Source organism: Solea solea, chromosome 21 (assembly GCF_958295425.1).
Source record: "Solea solea chromosome 21, fSolSol10.1, whole genome shotgun sequence".
Lineage (NCBI taxonomy): Eukaryota > Metazoa > Chordata > Actinopteri > Pleuronectiformes > Soleidae > Solea > Solea solea.
In genome coordinates, this window is record NC_081154.1 from 2,146,171 (window position 1) to 2,164,555 (window position 18,385).

Genomic DNA, 18,385 nt, shown 5'->3' on the forward strand with positions numbered 1-18,385 from the left:
AGAAATAAGGCAAATAATGATTTAAATTAAAATGTTCTTGTTTTCGAAAAATAATGTGCAAATGGGATGAGCAAATTTAACTTGAATATTTAAGATGAGATAAGATAAAAGACTTGGACTGTCAATTTCAAGGAGGAATATTTGGAAAAACTGGCCAAAAACTAGACGAAACTAGGCAAAATTTAAGAAAGTTGTGACAGGATTGTGACAAGTTGTACTTGTCACAATCCTTCTTTATAATTTATACCTCAGAATGTCTTATATCTGCACACACACCATCTGTGATAGTAACTTTTACTTATATACTACTGGTTTTCCTGTAAACCATTGTTTTAGCGTGTCACTGGTAATTTAAAGATTAAAGTATGCTGTAATATCTTACGATTTTTAAAAAAAGATTCTTCTTTTTAGGCAAAATACATTTCAGAATGTTTGTGTTTTATTATTAGATTCAATCCATATCAATACAAACACGTTTATTTTAATATTGAGTGAAAAATCATCATAAATATTATTATTTCGATGTGTTTTTCTAAAAAAAAACTTGAGCGACCCCTTGCTGACCAAACCCCTGACCCCTGAGGGTAAAACTGTTTTAAAGGGACTAGGAACCTTTTGTCAGTTCGGGGACTAGTTTCACCCGAGCACTTGTACTTGTTACACCGCGCTGTCTAAATCAGGAAGTTAAGGATGTAAAGTATGCGGCGTCTCTTCTCATTTATCGCATTTCTTCGTTATTTTTTATTCTTATTTACGCATTTTGCCACGACAAGCCCCGTGACGTGTTAGCGGAGTTTCCTGGCAGGTGAGTGCGTGATAGCGTGGTGTTTTTCTTCCTCTGTATCGTATAGCTAGTTAGCCTGTTAGCTGCTTGTTGACACCGTGAATGACTAGTATTTGCACTCGTGAACGCGCAGAGCCGTGTTTATTTAAATGATTATACATTGAACAGCTGGTTTTACACGAGTCCGCCTCACAGAGACTTCACTAGCTAAATATATAAGGAGGTCAATTGTTTTTTAAAGCTGTAAAGCCATGGTTCTCAAACTGGAGTACGTGTACTACCAGTGGTACTTGAGCTTCCTCTGGTATATTAACTCACATATACCAGGGTATGTGATCAGAGAGGAGCTGAGGAAGTTTGACCAGATGTGTAGAAAATTAAACTAATTACAAATAAATAATAATTAGGGTCATCTAATCTCTTGCTCCATCTCAATCTAATTTAACTTTATCAGTGTGTGAAATATATGTGAGGAACAGGAGGAGGAGGAGGAGGATGATGATGATGATGATGAGAGAGAGCAAATTATCTTATTGAGAATAAATCTGCCTCCTGTAAAAAGTCCATAGCTGATTTTGCTCAGTGTTAAAAGTGTAGTGTTTTTTTTTTGGCATAAGTACAAACCCCATGATTGTATTAACTAGGGTTGAAGTAATGACTCCATTATTAATTGATTACTAAAGTAATCGTCAAATATTTTCATCACAGATTAATTGATGAAATGATTAATTAATTGAAATGTGAACATTTTCTGGCTGTTTTTGCTCCATGTAATAAATAAATCATTAAAACTGAATAACTTTGGTTTGTAGGCAAAGCAAGACATTTGAAAATTTATTCAAATACATACAATAACGTTACTGAGTAGTAGATCGCAGTGTGACAACATATCCTTTTTGTTCAGATGTTCTTATTTTGTTAATTCTAATGTAAAATGCAGAACAACAGATGGTAGAAAAAGGTTTTATTCCTTTTAATTGTATGAGCAATGTTTGTACCATATATGAAGGAGTACATGTACAGAATCAATGACTCCTGAACTCTGTATGTTTCTCCCTGACAAGTTCATGATATCGTGTAAACAGTGGATATTTCCTGCATTGATCTTGGTCTTTGTGTTTTCTCATGTGGCCTTGACTACAACACTAGCTGACTCATCCGTTGCAAGTCAGTATTTCAGATTTGTCACTTCTCGATGTGATTTTTCTTATCGTCTTATTTGTGCAGGAACACGGCATGCTAACCAAACTGTCCTTGGACCAAAGGAAATCCAGACACACGTTACACTAATGCTGATGATAAGGTAAAGACGAGCAAACATCAAGGAGATTGAATATCTTCATCATCATCATCATATCTCTCTTTGTGTCTGATTCAGTCCCAGAATGGCTTCAGGAATGCAAGAGAAACATTACACGCCATGTCTGCTTAATTTTTTCATCTACAATCCTACATTTGGACCGCGAGAAGGAGAGGTGAGCCTGACCATCAAAGCCAAATTATTATATAAGGGTGTTGTGTGTTGCTCATGCAAAGGCTCTCATTATGTTTTAGGAGGAGAAGAAGATTTTATTCTACCACCCCAGTGATGTTGAGAAGAACGAGAAGATCCGAAATGTCGGCCTCTGTGAAGCCATTGTACAGTTTACCAGGTAAAGTTCTCAGTACTGCTGTATTCCCTGCTAATTAACAAGGTAATCATACTGTTAATTACCTTGAGCTCAAAAGTGGTGTAAATATTGTTCATGTAGCTAAATTTGAATGTTTGTCTCTTTGCCTTTTTTCTTCCAGAACATTCTGTCCGACCAAACCGGCAGAATCCTTGCACACACAGAAGAACCGTCAGTTTTTCTTTGAGCCCGAGGACAATTTCTGGATAGTCATGGTATCTGAACAGTGTATTCTGATTTTTCAGCACAACCACATGCAGTTAAAGTGCTGCAACTAACAATAGCAAGAACCTGTGGAAAAATCTCAATTAATTCTGCTGCTGCTTCTTTATTTGTTCGGAAGGTGGTTCGGAACCCAATGATAGAGAAACCAAACAAAGACGGTAAACCCCCCACAGTAGAATATCAGGAGGAGGAAGTACTTGTGAGTACTGCTTCAAAGTCATGCTTCAAAATGCCTTCTTTTTTTCTGCTGATGAGATTGTTTACCATGTCCTCTTTCTCTCTGTAGGACACTGTTTACGGTGCAGTTGTAAGACAATGCTACAGTATGTACAAGGTCAGTTCCTGTGTGTTATAAAATGCTATCAGCTGCTATGTTTTTAAATGTAAATGAAGTGAGGAGGTGTTTTGAATAGATCAATGTTTGTAGGGGTGCTTGAATGTGTTTTAATTTTAATGTTGTGGTTTACCAGTTTGAAAAGTGCTTGGATTTTGAATAAAGCACTTAAAAATACCTGAATAAATTACTGTATTCCCTTAGCAACAAGTAGCCATCTGATTTAATAGTTTGCTCATTAGATGGAAGAATAAAATAAGCTGAAGAGACCTTGAAAGTGCTTGAAAAGTGCTTGTATTTGACCTTGAAGCTGTTTGAACCTGAAAGTCACCCTTTTTACAAACCATATAGTGTTTCTGATAATAATCCCTTTTTAACATGATTTTTGTCGTAGCTCTTCAATGGCACGTTTGGCAGAGCAATGGAAGCCGGCGGAGTGGAGCTGCTCATTCAGAAGCTGGAAAAGTTCTTTTACAGGGTAAAAAAAAACAGTTGGGAAAAGAATCATCTGCAGTCATGCCTGATTTTTTCCACATTAGCCTTCTTCATTTCATGTCACTTTGCTGGAACAGCACACTACAGCTGTCAAGAAATTAATTTCAGATGAGGGAATGCCCTTCTTAAGTGAACACAGGCTTCCCTCACCGCCATGTAACTCAAAGACAGTGAGAAAGAGAGAGGCTGCGGGGACTGAATGTCACCCGACTGAGTGAGTGAGTGAGGCGAGCGTCTGTGCAGGGGCATCAATCACAGAGTTTCTCATTCCACTTTCCTTATTGCTGTGTAAGGAGGCACTCAGTAAACTAATCCCTCGCTCCTGTCTTTGTGTGTGTGTGTTGTGGTTTCCAGTATCTGCAGACTCTCCACTTGCAGTCCTGCGACCTGCTGGATGTATTTGGGGGCATCAGCTTCTTCCCACTGGATAAGATGACCTACCTGAAGATCCAATCCTTTGTCAACAGAGTGGAGGAGAGTCTCAGCCTGATCAAATACACGGCCTTCCTCTACAACGACCAGCTTATCTGGTACGATTGATTAATTATTGAGCATTTCTCTCTCAACTGTGTGTCCATTTCGCCAACAACCACTATTTGTAAGATTTAATGGCTACTACAGTGTCAGGCTACATCTGTTCTACTTTGTTTTCAGCCGTCCACATTACCCAGGTTATTTAGAGTCCAAAAATAACAGGAGTTTGAAGACATTGCTGGCTTGTTTTGAAAATTGCACGTCTGTGTTCTTGTCCAGAAAGGCAAAAACATAGAACTTTGGAAACAATGACACAGGTGTCCACATTTTACTTCCGGGTTGGCTGTTTCTAGCCATCATCAGTTCTTACTGAGACTAAGTAGAAACAACAGCAGAGGAGAGAAGAGCTTCCTGTTCACTTCAGCATGCGCAGGCCCAGTTAACCAGTGTGCTTAATCGTGATTACACACAAAAATCAAACCAACGATACGGGGTCTCAAGACATATGATCAGATTGGATCACACATTTGTGCATCAGTTCATTCTGAAACTTAATAAGAAACTTTAATCTGAATCAAATACACAGTGAAATGATAGCTGCAGTGTCATGCTACTGTATAAACGGGTGGCTTCATACATCACGTGTAATCCTCTCATTGACATGTCATTTTAACAGCCCAGTGAACACACACACACACACAGGGATTACGTAATGAATGAGAGCTGTGTGATGTTTCATTTCAAACTAATTACTGTCCATTTTAAGTGGCTGCATCGTGTGCTTTCACACTCTGCTCTGGAGTATTCACTGAAGCATGTTTACGAGCACTGTTCACCTTTAATTAGCGTCCAGCGACACTTGGTTGAACATCCAGGAGCTCACAGATCATAATGATACAGAAATACTCACTCACACATTAATGTTTTACTTTGGTTTTTGCCCGCAGGAGTGGACTGGAACAAGAGGACATGCGTATCCTGTACAAGTACCTGACCACTTCACTGTTCCCCAGACATTCTGAACCTGAGGTGAGCAGATAACTTACTGTCGTTTTCTACGTCAAACATACAGAAGGTTTTATATACAATTCTTATGGCTCTACTTTGCTTGTCTTGAATAAGAGTGTCATTTCTAGTGCAGTGTCCCACGTTCTCACTCGAAACCTTCTGTCTTTCTCGTTGCGTTTGTCCCCTGATAGTTGGCCGGCAGGGACTCTCCTCTGAGACCAGAGGTTGCTGGGAATTTGTTGCACTATGGAAGGTAAGTCACAGTATCAGTATATCTTGCTCTCCACAGGATAGTATCAAAAATAAAAATAGAATCCTTGATTTTAGTAGAAGATCAACCACTGAAAGTTGCATTTTAGACTGTTTCTGACCACTGCTCTCTACCAAACTCAATTTAAGACTTTAATCGATTTGTTTTCCTGCTTAAAAATACTATTAACTACTGCTTGTGGCAGTGCACAGTTAAGTAACATGCTCTTGATATGTGCTCAAACATTTACATAAGGCGTGTGTTCAAGGACTTTTGTATGTAGCCAATCAAGTGTGATGTGGAGGTTACTCCCTTGGCTAACACAGGAGCTCAAGAGTTTGAGTGTCAATATGTAACATGTCAAAGTTTGCTGCTGCTGCTGCTGCTGCTGATGATGATGATGAAGAAGTATCTGCTCTGTGTGGCTCAGGACTTAAAAAAAGCCCTGTTTGCATTGTTTGCACTATTTCCCTGACATTTAATTTCAATTCAGTTAATTAACGAGTAAATATACTAAAAAGTTATCAAATTCATTGAAATTGAGTTTGTTTTGTTTTTTTACAAATATCCTCATTTCCTTTTTGCCCAAAAAGCTCCTTTAAGACACCTAAAGTGCAAACATTGACATACTTAACGTGACAATAATTACATACTGATGCTTTATGGGTATAATATTCACCCTGTTCGTCTTGTTTTTGAGTAAAAATTGTAATTTCCATGGTTGAACTAGACGTCATTGAGAGTCATCCCTTCAGGGCCACAACAAATGCCTGGAAACCGATCCAACTAATGTTAAGAAATTTTATTTTAAATCACAATTTTTTATCCTTTTGAAAGATTCACATTTTCTGCTCTCAAGTGGATAAACTGAAGTTTTTAATCACCACACTGTGGCCGCTTCCTCCGGTCATGTCATCATTTAAATTATGATCATTATTATGATCATAATTATTGAATATTTCCTCCGCACTCCATACCTGTTTTTTCCAGGTTTTTGACGGGACCGAACAACCTCAAAGATCCTGAGGCCAAATTCAGATTTCCCAAAATCTTTGTCAGCACACAAGACGGCTACGAGGAGCTGCATCTGATAGTTTATAAGGTATGAACGAGTGAAAGTGAATGAGAATGAATCCCTTCACTCACTCATAATGTATTAAAACAGGGGGGAGGTGTTTTACTGCTTTATTGAAGGATATGGATTTATTTTGGGGATTAAACAGCTGAGTTTTAAAATGATGAAAATCTCCCACGTATGTTTATCATCACTTTGAAGTGTGACCTTTAACCTGCGCTGATCTGCTCTTTTCCAGGCGATGAGCGCCGCCGCTTGTTTTATGATCAGTGGTGAGTGACTTCCCCACCTGCTTTTATCATGAAGTCACTTTTATTGTTTTTATTCATTGTAATTATTATTGGGGGCTGAATGATTATTTTCACAAGTAATTCATTTGTCGATGATTTCTTTAGATATTCAGTATTTTAAACGTCATATTTGTCCATTTTGCTGCGCATATAAAGCTAAATCATAAACATTTGCTGTGATATTTATTCTTATTATTATCATATTCTTGTTTCTTGTCTTTTCAGCGTCTGTGGAGATGACGAGAGACTTCTGTGAGCAGCTGGACGGTTTGGTGGGACCTCAGCTCACGCTGCTGGCGTCTGACATATGTGAACAGTTCACCGTTAACCGCAGGATATCTGGGTCAGTTTCAAAACGTGGGAATAGTCTATTTTTAATTTCATAGACAATTATTAGTGCTTTTAGAGTGTTTTTTTCCTTTTCCTGTCCCACCCATAGGTGGTGCTCTAATTGAGAGTCATTAAGATATAAATTGGCCAAAAAATCTAATCAAATGAAGCACATAGAAGACAACAAATATTATCATAAATGACAAGCTTTATACCTTTATGAAAATTTTGGATATAAGGCCGAAACATTCGATTAATCAATTATTTACAAAAAAAAGAATCTTCAAGATTAAAGGGTTTGAGTGTTTTTTTTAAAGAATTAAAACAAGATTCTATGATTTTTCAGCTTCTTAAATGTGAATATATTTTCTGGTTTCTTTGCTCCATAACAAACAAAGAACAAATAAATCCTTTAAAATGAATACATTTTGGTTTGTGGACATAATTTACAGGTTTGGTCATCACTGACCAACATTTTCTGCACCAAACAAGTCCTCGATTAATCAAGAGAATGACAGATTCATCGATTATTTCCCATAATAATGATTGTTCTGTCTCAGCTCACTGTGGTTCATTCATCTTGTGGTGTGTGTTCCCTTCAGGCCAGAGAAGGAGCCTCAGTTTAAGTTCATCTACTTCAACCACATGAACCTGGCGGAGAAGAGCACCATCCACATGAGGAAGACGGCCAGCGTCTGTCTCACCTCCGTCCATCCAGACCTCATGAAGATCCTGGGAGACATCAATTGTGACTTTGCCAGGTACAGCGGAGAGGAGTTCAGCGTCATCTTTGTTTTGTTTTTTTTTGATATTTGAGTTAGTGTGGTGTTATAGATCAGTGTTGTTTCACTTCACGTCAGTGCTGAGTGAGGCTTGTTATCTTATCTTTGGCTCTTTGTTTTAAAGCAGTCATGACAATCTGATCATGTCATGTAACACTGACATTTACATTGAAACTAATGTCAACATGAGTTCCTGTTGATGTGCAGATGGTGTAGGAGCTGCATGTCATCACATCTTATCACTTTGAACCCATCCCTATCTATACCTTTATCTATATCTCCCTATGTCTCTATATCTATCTATACCTATATCTATATCTCTCTATCTATATCTCTATCTATTCATAAATGTGAATATTTTCACAGTTTTGTTTTTTTTTGCTCTGTTTTGCTAATTAATTGAGAAAATACTCAACAGATTTATAGATTATGAAAAACAATATTGTATATACACTTAAATACCAGCTCTAAATGTATTATTTTCCTTTTCCCAGGGTTGATGAAGATGAAGAGATTATTGTCAAAGCGATGACAGATTACTGGGTCGTTGGCAAGAAGTCTGACCAGAGAGAACTGTATGTGATCCTGAATCAGAAGAACGCCAATCTGATCGAAGTCAATGGTGCGTTTCCTCTAAATCTGACAAAATCTGCCTCTGTATTTAATCCGCACTTCATCCTCTTTTATCTTTGTCTCTTTGTTTTGTTTTTTTTAAACAGAGGAGGTTAAGAAGCTTTGTGCAACGCAGTTCAACAACATTTTTTTCCTGGACTGAAGAAGCAGAGACTTTTCCACTTTCAGTGATATCATCAGCGTAATGCAATAAAAAAAGAAAAGAAAAAGCATTATGATGTTTTTTTAATTTGATCTACAAAATATCATTTTGTAATTATAATGTAATTATGTTTTTTTTGTTGTACATACATGTTTATTTGGATTTCTTTCTTTCTAATAAAAAAAATGTATTCATGCATTTTTTTTAATGATCACGCTAATTTAAAAAAACTGACATTTTTTTTTAAAGTTTTCTCTATTCTTGGTCATCGGCACGGCAGTGGTTTTCAAGATGTCATTATATCTTAAGTATTATGTTTGTAAAAAAGAAATAAACAACTAACTTTAAATAAATTATAAGAATGAATTTTACCCAGTGTGTCTTTGATTTCTACTGTCTCTAATTCATAATTCATGATTGTTTGTATCATAAATCTGAAGGACAAGTATTTCATGTATTATTATCTATTTTGATCATTGGTTTGAGGTTTGTTTTTTAAGAAAACAAGTTTTCTTCAAAGTTTCAGCGCCTTAAATGTGAATATTTTCAGGTGTCTTTGCTCCATATAATAAAAAAATCGTTAACATGTATTTTGTTGCAACCCCTCAACAAATGTTCATGTCACAAAAACTAAAATGGACACTGACGGAGACGTCAACTTTACCATTTTATGTCAAGGATCAATCAAGTGTGGCTTATCTGATGCTGGGAATTTACATAATCTTTCATGTAAAATGGTTTCAGACAAGAAGTCATTTTACAATTAACTAATAAAGAGCAAGAAAAGTCAATTAATTACTAATAATTAGCATTTTAGAAGCCCAATTGTATCACTGCCAGTGAATCCCTAAGCTTGTGATTCACTTTTAATGATTGGTAATCAATAACAGGTAAATAAATAAATTAAAAAAATACAAGAGTAAAATTTACCTCCTGTGTCGCAGGCCAAAGACGGCTGATTTGAATCTGGACAGTTCTCTCTTTTGCCCCAAAAAGTAAAATATAGTGTGTTTAAAAACTAAGAATTTAAAAAGCACAGCTTTGTTAAAACAAAAGGAAATAAAAGAAAAGGTGACACTAATAATTTCTAAAACTGTTAACAAGATTTTTATCAATGTATTTTCTTCATTATAAATGAATATTAAAGACATATATACTGTATATATGTATGTATATAAATATATATATGTATATATATATATATATGTATACCTATATAGATGGAGCATATAGATGGAGCACTCACATAATTATGCAGTTAACAAAAAATTGTGTTAAACAAACCAGAATATGTTTTTATATTTTGGATTTTCAGTCTTTTCCTGTATTTGTAGTAAAAAAGTACCGCCTCCACACCAGTGTGTGGCAGTAGTGCACCGAACGTACTCAGTCTGTCGGAAAATCATTTAAAGTTGTTGGTTGGACGTGTTAAATGTGACATTGTGCGCAGTTTTGTTTACTTTAACTTTTTTTTTTTTTTTTTTTTAAACTTGCTGATTTACAAAAAAACCCGCTGTCACGCGCTGACTTTTATCATGTTATACTCCAGAGCAGTAGGTGGCGATACATCTTAGGTAGCGATTAAGATGAGCCAAAGAAGAAGAAAATGAAAATAACCAATCAGAGCTCACGTTTGAATCTGACCAGCAGCCAATCAGCGTCACCGTAGATGTATTTTAAAACAAGTCGCCCGCCATTATTGTTGATGTGTTTTCGTCTAGATGGAGTCTTTCCGTTGTGTTTAGTTTTTAGTTTTTTCCACAATAACGTCTCAAAAGTGGGTTTTTGTACTGGTGCTGATTAAAAAAAACAAAAACAAGATAAGGTAAGACATTAATGTCATAGCAAACTGTGGGAATTGCAGTTTGTTACGCATTTAGTTGCTAATCAGTTACATTATTTCGTGGCTACGTGACTTCGTGTTGCTAACTCTGGGAGCTAACGCCTTAAAATGCTTTTCATGGACCTTAGAAGTGTGTGTGTGTCGTGATTTATTAGAATCATTTTAGCTCAACTTAAACTAATCTTAGCTTAACTTTTGTTCCACTTCATTAAGCGAATTAAATGTTGTTTGTGTTGGTGCGTTGTTGGCATGTCTCGTTAGCTAAATGTCACAATTCTTCTTCTTGCTTTTGCGGTTTATTTTACTATTTTCATTGACACAGTCGTATTTTCCCCTTTTTGTTTTTAAATTGGGTGGATATTTAGCAAGCAGATGGTTAAGTGTTGTTTGGAATGATCCAGGCTTTACTGGTTTATTATAATCAACTTATTTTGTAAATTTTCAATATTATTTCTCCTACTATACCTGACAATATATTTGTTTATATACACTGTTGCACTGATTTACGTTGTGTTGAATTCAATCCTAAAAGTTTGGATTAACACCTATGATCACATTTATATTTGCCCTGAAACTAAAGAGTTTAATCAAATGTACTTAAACTATTCAATTTAAACATGTGTTCCACTTTTTTAATGTTTGAAACACCTTTTTGTAATATCCAAAAGATATTTTTTTAGTTTTGGATTGATTGTGCTATAGCAGACAATTAAAACAACATTGTATAGTGTGTAAATGTATAGTGAAGTAAAATAAATAAATACGGTAAAACATTTACACAGCTGTACAAAAATACAATTTTAAGTGTGCAATCAGAACATACACTATAGCAATAGAGAGCAAAGGAAGAAGAATTTGAATAATTTGAGCAATGTAAGTGAATAATCTAGGCTTTCAAGAATGAATCCCTAGTTGCTCATATGTTGCTTTTACATAACAAGCGGTTTAATTTTTCAGTATCTTAAATCTGAATATGTTCTGGTTTCTTTGGTCCATAAAACAAATAAATCATTAAAACTGATTTTTTTTTGTTTGACATAACAAGACATTTGAGAAAATCATAATTTTACATCTAGGTAACGCTGAACATTTAGTTTGACATTTTATACATGCATCCCCTTTGTCATTATTCCAGAAAAAAAAATGGACACTCGATTTGCTCACCTGCGCCAGCGGGACACCAGTGTGTCCATGCTGAGGGTAAAGATGTCCCGCAGAAGGTCTCAGTCCCAGAAGGAGAATCGTGACCGGGTCGTGAACACGCGCAGACAGCTGGACAAACTCCCAGAGATGGACGCCTCCATCGCGATGGCCAACTTGTCCACCATTAGGGAGAAGACGCAGAACAATGCACAGCCTGCTAAAAGTAAAAACCTGGCCTCAAATGTATTCCCTGTGCTTTAGTAGGACACAGTGTCAAGACTTCTGTGGTCACCAGGCTGCCCTGACTATTTTTTTGTGGTTCAGGTACAGCTGTAGAAGAAAGGTTGAAACAACTGGAGCGCTGGAAGGAGCGTAAAGCTCTTGAGAAGGAGAAAGAAAAGCGAGACAAGGAGCACAAAGGCGTTTTTAAGACCGGCTTGTATCATCCTAAGGACGCCTTTATTGTCCCCGCTCTGCCTGTGGTCCCTGCTGCCACAAAAAGATCCAAGGAGGTGAGTGAAGGCTCGACAGTGGACATTTTAGCTATATGTGAATGTAAATTATTCCTTAACTTTGCTCTTTTTATTGGTTGTGAGTAAATGAGTTGGTGTCGGTACGATGATGAATGACTTGTCTTTCAGACAAAAATGAACACGACTTTATCCCAGAGCACCAGAGTGACTCGCTCAATGAAACAGCAGCAGCAAGTGCAGCAGGTGCTTCATTCACTCCTTAACCTTGAACGTGTTTTTCACAAAATGAAAAATATTTTCCCCCACTTTAATGCCTAATTTTTCCCCCCAAATTCTCTACAGCCTCTGAAGACACGCGACCACAATGCTCTGGCAAAGAAAGGTAAAGCAAATGCAAAAATCTTATTCATTCAAAAAGATCCTTTTTGAATAAATGCCTGAGTGCCTGAGGCAGATTTCCACAATGACTCATTTGCACCATTTACTTTTTAAAAAGTAAACGGTAGTATAAGGCATGAAAAATAATATAACTGACATTCAAATATTAATAGTTAGGGGCATTAAAGGTTAGATTAACCTTAAATGATCTCACATAAGGGAAATTCATGTGCAGGTAGAATGAGGTAAGCTGTCAAATAAATAGTGAAAATAAGAATATTAGAGAAACATTTATTTACTTTGTGTATACAACATACACGTTTTGATACGGGATTATTGCACAGATTAATACAGTAATACTTGTAATTTACGAAAATTGACACAGACCCATGAATCAGGCTGATATTTGCTGTTTTATAACAATTAGCCAATGGAAATGTTTTTCTACCAAAAGTTTATCTGTAAAGTTTAGTTTTTTAATGACCTTTTTCATGGTGCTTAATCCTTAGTTTAATACTATTTTATTTAAAACCGCAGATTGTGGAGACAGTCCAGAAGAAGTGTTGTTCATTTTATTTTTATTGTGGTGATGCAGTTTTGTGAATCATTGGTTGGTATAAAAGTAAGTTTCATCAGATGGAGGAAAGTTGTCCAAAATCAAAATCAGAAAAAAAACAAAAACTTACTGTTTGAACTCTACTGAGTGGTAATTTCACAGCTGTGCTCTTGCTCCTCCTTTCAGCTCCACCCGCCGTGGAAAGATCAACCAGGACCCGCGTCGCTCCAGTGAAACTGACACCAGCTCCGACCAAAGTCTGCGCCGGTAACTAATGAGGAAAAATAAATCTGTGCACGTGCACTCACTGGAGCTTTCAGACGAGACCGCTATCATGTTGGTTTTGACCCTCTTGTGTTTCCTCACTGGCATCTCGCTCTGTGTCTCTCTGTGTCTCTCTGTGTCTCTCTGTGTCTCTCTGTGTCTCTCTGTAGTGGAGCCCGTCGTCGCCAACAGGCCTCCTGTTACAGCAGCGCCCGCCGTGAAAGACAAACCCAAGCACAAAGCTGCAGGTACAATCTGAGCCAAGGCCACAGTTTAACCTGGCTTTTTATTCTCTTTTATGCTGCTGTTGTACTGGTGTTCATTACGATGCCACGACTACTGAAGCAACACTTGTATGTTTTGGTGGTAGAGTTATTGTTTTAGGAGGGGGAAAAAAATCATGATTTTAAAATGCCTTACTTTTACAGCAAAAAGATGAAAACCACTAAATATTTCTCCTAAACCTCTTCAGATGTCAGGAGCACAAGAAGTAGAGGCATTGCCAACCCTGTGGCGCCCCCTACTGTCAAAGAGAGTAACTGCAATGGTATTTTTTTTAAATACACTACATTTTAAAGCTGCTGGTCTTCTTAAAACTGTTTCATCTTACTTTTCTAGTGTGAAAATGAGCCATTAAAGAAATTGTTTGTGTTTTTTAATGTTGCAGCGACTGTGGACATCACAGCTGAGCCTCCTGTCCCCACGGTACGCACTTCTTTTTCATTTCTTCATTTTATTTTCACTCGTCATGTCCGGGTTGATCACGTATTATTGATGTTTCTGTCTTGTGAAGGAGCCAGAGCAAAAGGAGGTGGAAGACATGGTGGTGGACCACGAGTCAGCTGACTCCATCCCTGCTGTGGAGGCGTCTTCATTTGCTCCACAGAATTTTGTCTTCCAGGCTCCCGTTGGTCTGTCGGACTTCAAGTTTGATCCTCTCACTCCTCGCTCGGCAGACGCCTTCCTCACTCCAACGTATGTCTGCTCTTTTTTTATTATTATTATTTTTTGTTTACATAACATAAATTTGTGGTTTCAAAAAAAACAAACTTGGTGCAAGATCTTAAAGAAAGATTATAATCTATATTCTGTGTTCTCCAGCTTCAGTCTTCCACCAGTTCCTTTGTTCAACATTGAGCCTCTGACTGAACTAAGTGAACCTTCTCCAGCCAAGTCTCCCCGCCGCTCTCCACCTCCTCCATCTCTCACTGTGGCTCGTCAAACTCCAGGCAGCCCCGCGGAACCAAAGCATGACGTACTGTACTTCAGGTGCGCTTTTTTTGTAACTTCCTTAATGTCTGATGTGGTTTATGTTTGCTAAATTCACCATTTCTCTTTTTAGATCAGAGATTGTGAATGAGACAGACCATCTTTCGACTCTGTGCGTCCAGTGGGAGTCTAAAGTGGAGGATGAGTCCATTCCAGAAGAGAGTGAGTGATTTACAGCGGAGTATAAAATGCAGCTTTTCCAGACAGAATGACTTAAATTCAGTGTCTCCCTTTGTGTGAGACAGTGAGGGACCGCATGCGCACCGCTGTCGGTCAAGCCAGGCTGTTGATGAAAGAGCGTTTCCACCAGTTCAGTGGTCTGGTGGACGACTGCGAGCTCGGCCGTGGGGAGAAGATCACCACCTGCACTGACCTGCAGGGATTCTGGGACATGGTTTATTACCAGGTGAGGAACAGTGCACAGTGTTTCAGTCGCTAAAGAAATAACTAAAGAAATGTACGCAGATGTTTTATTTAATAATAAAAAAAAAACTCTTTTCAGGTAGAGGATGTCAAGAAGAAGTTTGAGGCTCTCAGAGAGGCAGAGGGTCGAGGCTGGGTGGAGGAACACAAGCCTCCACCACGACAGAGGAAAGTAGTGAAGGTAAAAAATAAATAAATAAAATAACCGTAAATTTATTTTACTGACACCGTCGTGGCAACATTTTGTTTTAGTATACTTGATTAAGTTTCTATAAAATCTTTTACTCTGAAGGTTAAAAGTTGGCTCAAAATAAATGGGAGCTGTACGAATTTTAGGTCAACTTATTTGTGTATAGTTTATGTGCACTGTGATGTTTTTTATTGAGTTGCATTGTCATGTATCTGTAGTTCTTTTAATCATGTAATTTACATATAAAAGCCCAAATAATGTCTTGGGGCTACATTTTGTTTATGTGAATTTGATTTGACTGTTGAGCACAGTAAAGTGATTTAGAAATTAAGTATTAGTAGAATATGTTAAACTGCTTTCTATTCATTCATTCATTAAATAAATACATCTATATATTCAAGTGCATAACATAACACTTCCTACACTATAATAAATAACAATATTCCAGAAATGACCCATTTCACAGCTACATTTTCTCCTTTTTTTTTTAATGCCTTTTATACAGTAAATATTGAGCACGTGTTCATCAGTGGTTGTATTTTTCCCATCAGAAGACAGTAACTGCTCCTGCAAAGCCAGCAGCTACCAAAGCGGGAGGAGCCAAGTCTCGCCTGGCTGCGGCCAAAGCAGCGATGAAAGCCCGACATCAGGCGGCCGAGGCAGAGAGAGCTGCAGAAGATGTCGTATGTAGAAGTGAGGATGTTCCCACCCTGGACGCTCAGGATCCACAGCCTCAGGCAGACGCTCCAAACACGGACACCGTGGTTTTCGACGGAGGCTTCTTCCAGGTGGAGAGTCCAGCCAAAGGATCAGGTACGAAACATGCAGGACAATATGGAAACATAGGACTGGAAACAAAAGTTCCACATCCTCGGAAGTTGGAACGTATCTCAAGTAAATATCTCTGATAAATACAAGTACTATGTGTACGACTGAGCCCAAAATTCAAATATCCCTTTGTATTTAGAGGGTAAGTTTGAAGCCTAGCCTGGCCTGCATCTATGTCCTCTTTGACAACAGAGATGTGATGTCCTTTTACTGCGACTATCGTGGACACAAGCTGAACTGTCCTGTCGAGACACAAAAGTGACATCTGGAAGTATTCTGCTGAGTCAGTTAACAGTGTGTGCTCATATTGTGAGTTTATTCATAATTATTTTGTGAAAATCTGGACTCTGACTAGCTGAGCACTAAGTTTGTCTTCTGTATTGTTGTCTCCGTAGGTTCAGTGAGGAGGTCCAGTCGTCTGAGTGTTGCCGCGCCGCCTCCGGCGTCCCCCACGTCCAACTATCTCACACCGAGGAGGATGACGCGGCGGTCCCTGGCTCTGGCACAGACCCCGGTCCAGAGCGCTCCCTCTCCCGCTCGCTCCGCCCTCACTCCCGCCGCCCTGCGCCTCACCCTCGATGACGCTCCAGAGTCTCGGCAGGAGAGAGAGCCCGCTGTAAATGTCTCTCTGTGTTTCTCACCCGTCAAAGAAGTGACCTCAGAAGACGGAAGTCCAGAACCACAGACGGAAACAAGCCCGGCCTCTGCTCCTGAACCAAGCACAGACAAACCCGTTCATTCAATTCCATCCATCTGTGTTGTGGAGGATGAAGACCAACCAGATGAGGAGGCCGACCTTGTCCTGCCCGGCTCTCGGAGACTGTCCCTCTCCCCGTGCAAATCGCCCTCAATGAGTTTCACACTGTCGCCCTGTGTGAGTCCCAGTGAGCCTCCCACCACCTCCTCGTCTCCTCCTGCTGCTCCTGCTGAGCAGAGCCTCACTGAGGCCACGCCCTCGAGGTGTCAAACACCAGAAAACTCAGCTATTGAGGTAAAACTCACTTTCAGACTTCATTAGACTCGAAGGTCCAGTGTTTAACAGAAACTTAAAATATAACCAATAATTCCCCACTGGTCAAAGAAACAGTTTAAATCCAAATGTAAACAATCTGCAGTCTCACCACTAGATGTCACTACTTGTTACACACTGAACCGGATGTTAATGTTTTGAACTTGACATTAAAAACCTATCGTGTAACTTCAGGAAATCCCCGGGTTGGACTTTGAGCGTTACTTCCAGCCGTCGCAGAGGTGCAGCCTGTCACCGCCGCGGGAGACAGTCGCCATGGAGACGACGTCTTTGTTATCGTCACCCGTGGCAGTGGACATCGACATGGAGAGTCCCACAGGTCTGTGTCGATCTGTTTATGTCACTGTGGAAGCACAACACTCTGGGGTTCACGTGGGCTGTTACTTTAAATCAATTAAAGCTGCAGTAGGTGTTTTTCGGGGTTGGGATCCAAAAATAACAAAGTCTTGTCCATTTGTTTATTTTAGCATCTACACATGGATTACTATATGAATCAACTATTTTGATTATCGATTTGTTGCTTGTGTGCATTTTTCTTATATGATTAACTGAAATGATCAGGTTTTTCAGCTCTTTAAATGCGTTACAGTTTCTTTGCTCTTTTTACTGATAAAACAAGACATTTAATTACAACAATTTTGTTTGACATTTAATGGACCAAATAACTCCTCCACTAACAAATAAATGTTAAATACAGGGTTAATTATTAACCAAAACAATATGAAGATATAGGTGCTGTCGCCGTATTATATTCACCCCAACCCTAAATCAACGTGTACTGAATTAGATTTTTGTGGAAGGAAAGAATTAAGAAAACTCAAAGGTTTTGAGCTTGAGTCTCAAACTTGCCTACTGCATCTTTAATTAGAAAGCGCTGTGACGACACTTGAGGTTTCATTTTCATTCCGGCTGATGTTCAACTATCTAACTACTCGTGTCACGCTTGTATGGTTTATTGTCTCACTGTCACAGCACTGCCAGCGGTGTCTTCAGTCTTAACGCTTCACTCACCACAGGTTTACTGCTTTATTTTTTCACTTTATAAAGAACAACAATTATCTTAACTTGTACTTTTAGGTCTTTCTCTTCACTAATCATTATTCCCGTCTTTATCTTATTTTTTTTAAGATCCGGACAGCCGAGTGTGACCTGCTTCTCTTCACCCCGGACCTGAAGGACAGAATACGTCAGTCCGTTTGTCCAAATGACCTCATGGTCTTCACTCCTCCCACTTAATATGTAAACAAACACCTTTCTCCTTGTATTTTATATATATATATGTTTTATTATAACACGTTTTGTACCACTGTTCTTTTAGAGAGAGTGAAAAAAAGTGTCAGATTTTGAACTTGTATTTTTAGGGGAATGGAAAATAGTTTTGTCTTATACAACGTGATTTAATTAAAGATTTGAGTTAATACAAGGAAAAATATCTCACCACTCATTTACTCAGAGGCACAAATCAGTGATGTATAAATGTTTTTTATTACTTTACT

The 18,385-nt window shown here is 38.3% G+C and overlaps 2 protein-coding genes across 4 annotated transcripts; both read left to right on the plus strand.

Annotated features, from left to right (window-relative positions):
* Positions 1–642: 642 nt before the first annotated feature.
* On the plus strand, positions 643–8,858 carry ccz1 (CCZ1 homolog, vacuolar protein trafficking and biogenesis associated). Its single transcript, XM_058620195.1, has 17 exons — positions 643–805; positions 2,012–2,087; positions 2,163–2,259; positions 2,339–2,436; positions 2,576–2,669; positions 2,798–2,878; positions 2,966–3,013; positions 3,408–3,491; positions 3,863–4,038; positions 4,930–5,011; positions 5,182–5,243; positions 6,231–6,342; positions 6,554–6,587; positions 6,831–6,948; positions 7,538–7,696; positions 8,212–8,339; positions 8,437–8,858. The coding sequence occupies exons 2-17, from the start codon at positions 2,074–2,076 to the stop codon at positions 8,490–8,492; spliced, it is 1,443 nt and encodes a 480-aa protein (XP_058476178.1). The 5' UTR covers positions 643–805; positions 2,012–2,073; the 3' UTR covers positions 8,493–8,858.
* Positions 8,859–10,175: 1,317 nt separating this feature from the next.
* Positions 10,176–18,319, plus strand: dlgap5 (discs, large (Drosophila) homolog-associated protein 5). 3 transcript variants are annotated; one of them, XM_058620771.1, is made up of 19 exons: positions 10,176–10,317; positions 11,471–11,701; positions 11,803–11,990; positions 12,120–12,194; positions 12,294–12,333; positions 13,072–13,152; positions 13,320–13,397; positions 13,622–13,696; positions 13,817–13,854; positions 13,943–14,124; positions 14,251–14,418; positions 14,492–14,580; positions 14,664–14,824; positions 14,921–15,022; positions 15,583–15,844; positions 16,255–16,850; positions 17,064–17,208; positions 17,862–17,905; positions 18,018–18,319. In XM_058620771.1, the coding sequence occupies exons 2-19, from the start codon at positions 11,479–11,481 to the stop codon at positions 18,123–18,125; spliced, it is 2,655 nt and encodes an 884-aa protein (XP_058476754.1). In that variant the 5' UTR covers positions 10,176–10,317; positions 11,471–11,478; the 3' UTR covers positions 18,126–18,319. The 3 variants fall into 3 exon arrangements, with proteins under 3 accessions (XP_058476754.1, XP_058476755.1, XP_058476756.1); XM_058620772.1 differs by having other exon boundaries at positions 12,120–12,185; XM_058620773.1 differs by lacking the exon at positions 17,862–17,905.
* Positions 18,320–18,385: the final 66 nt, after the last annotated feature.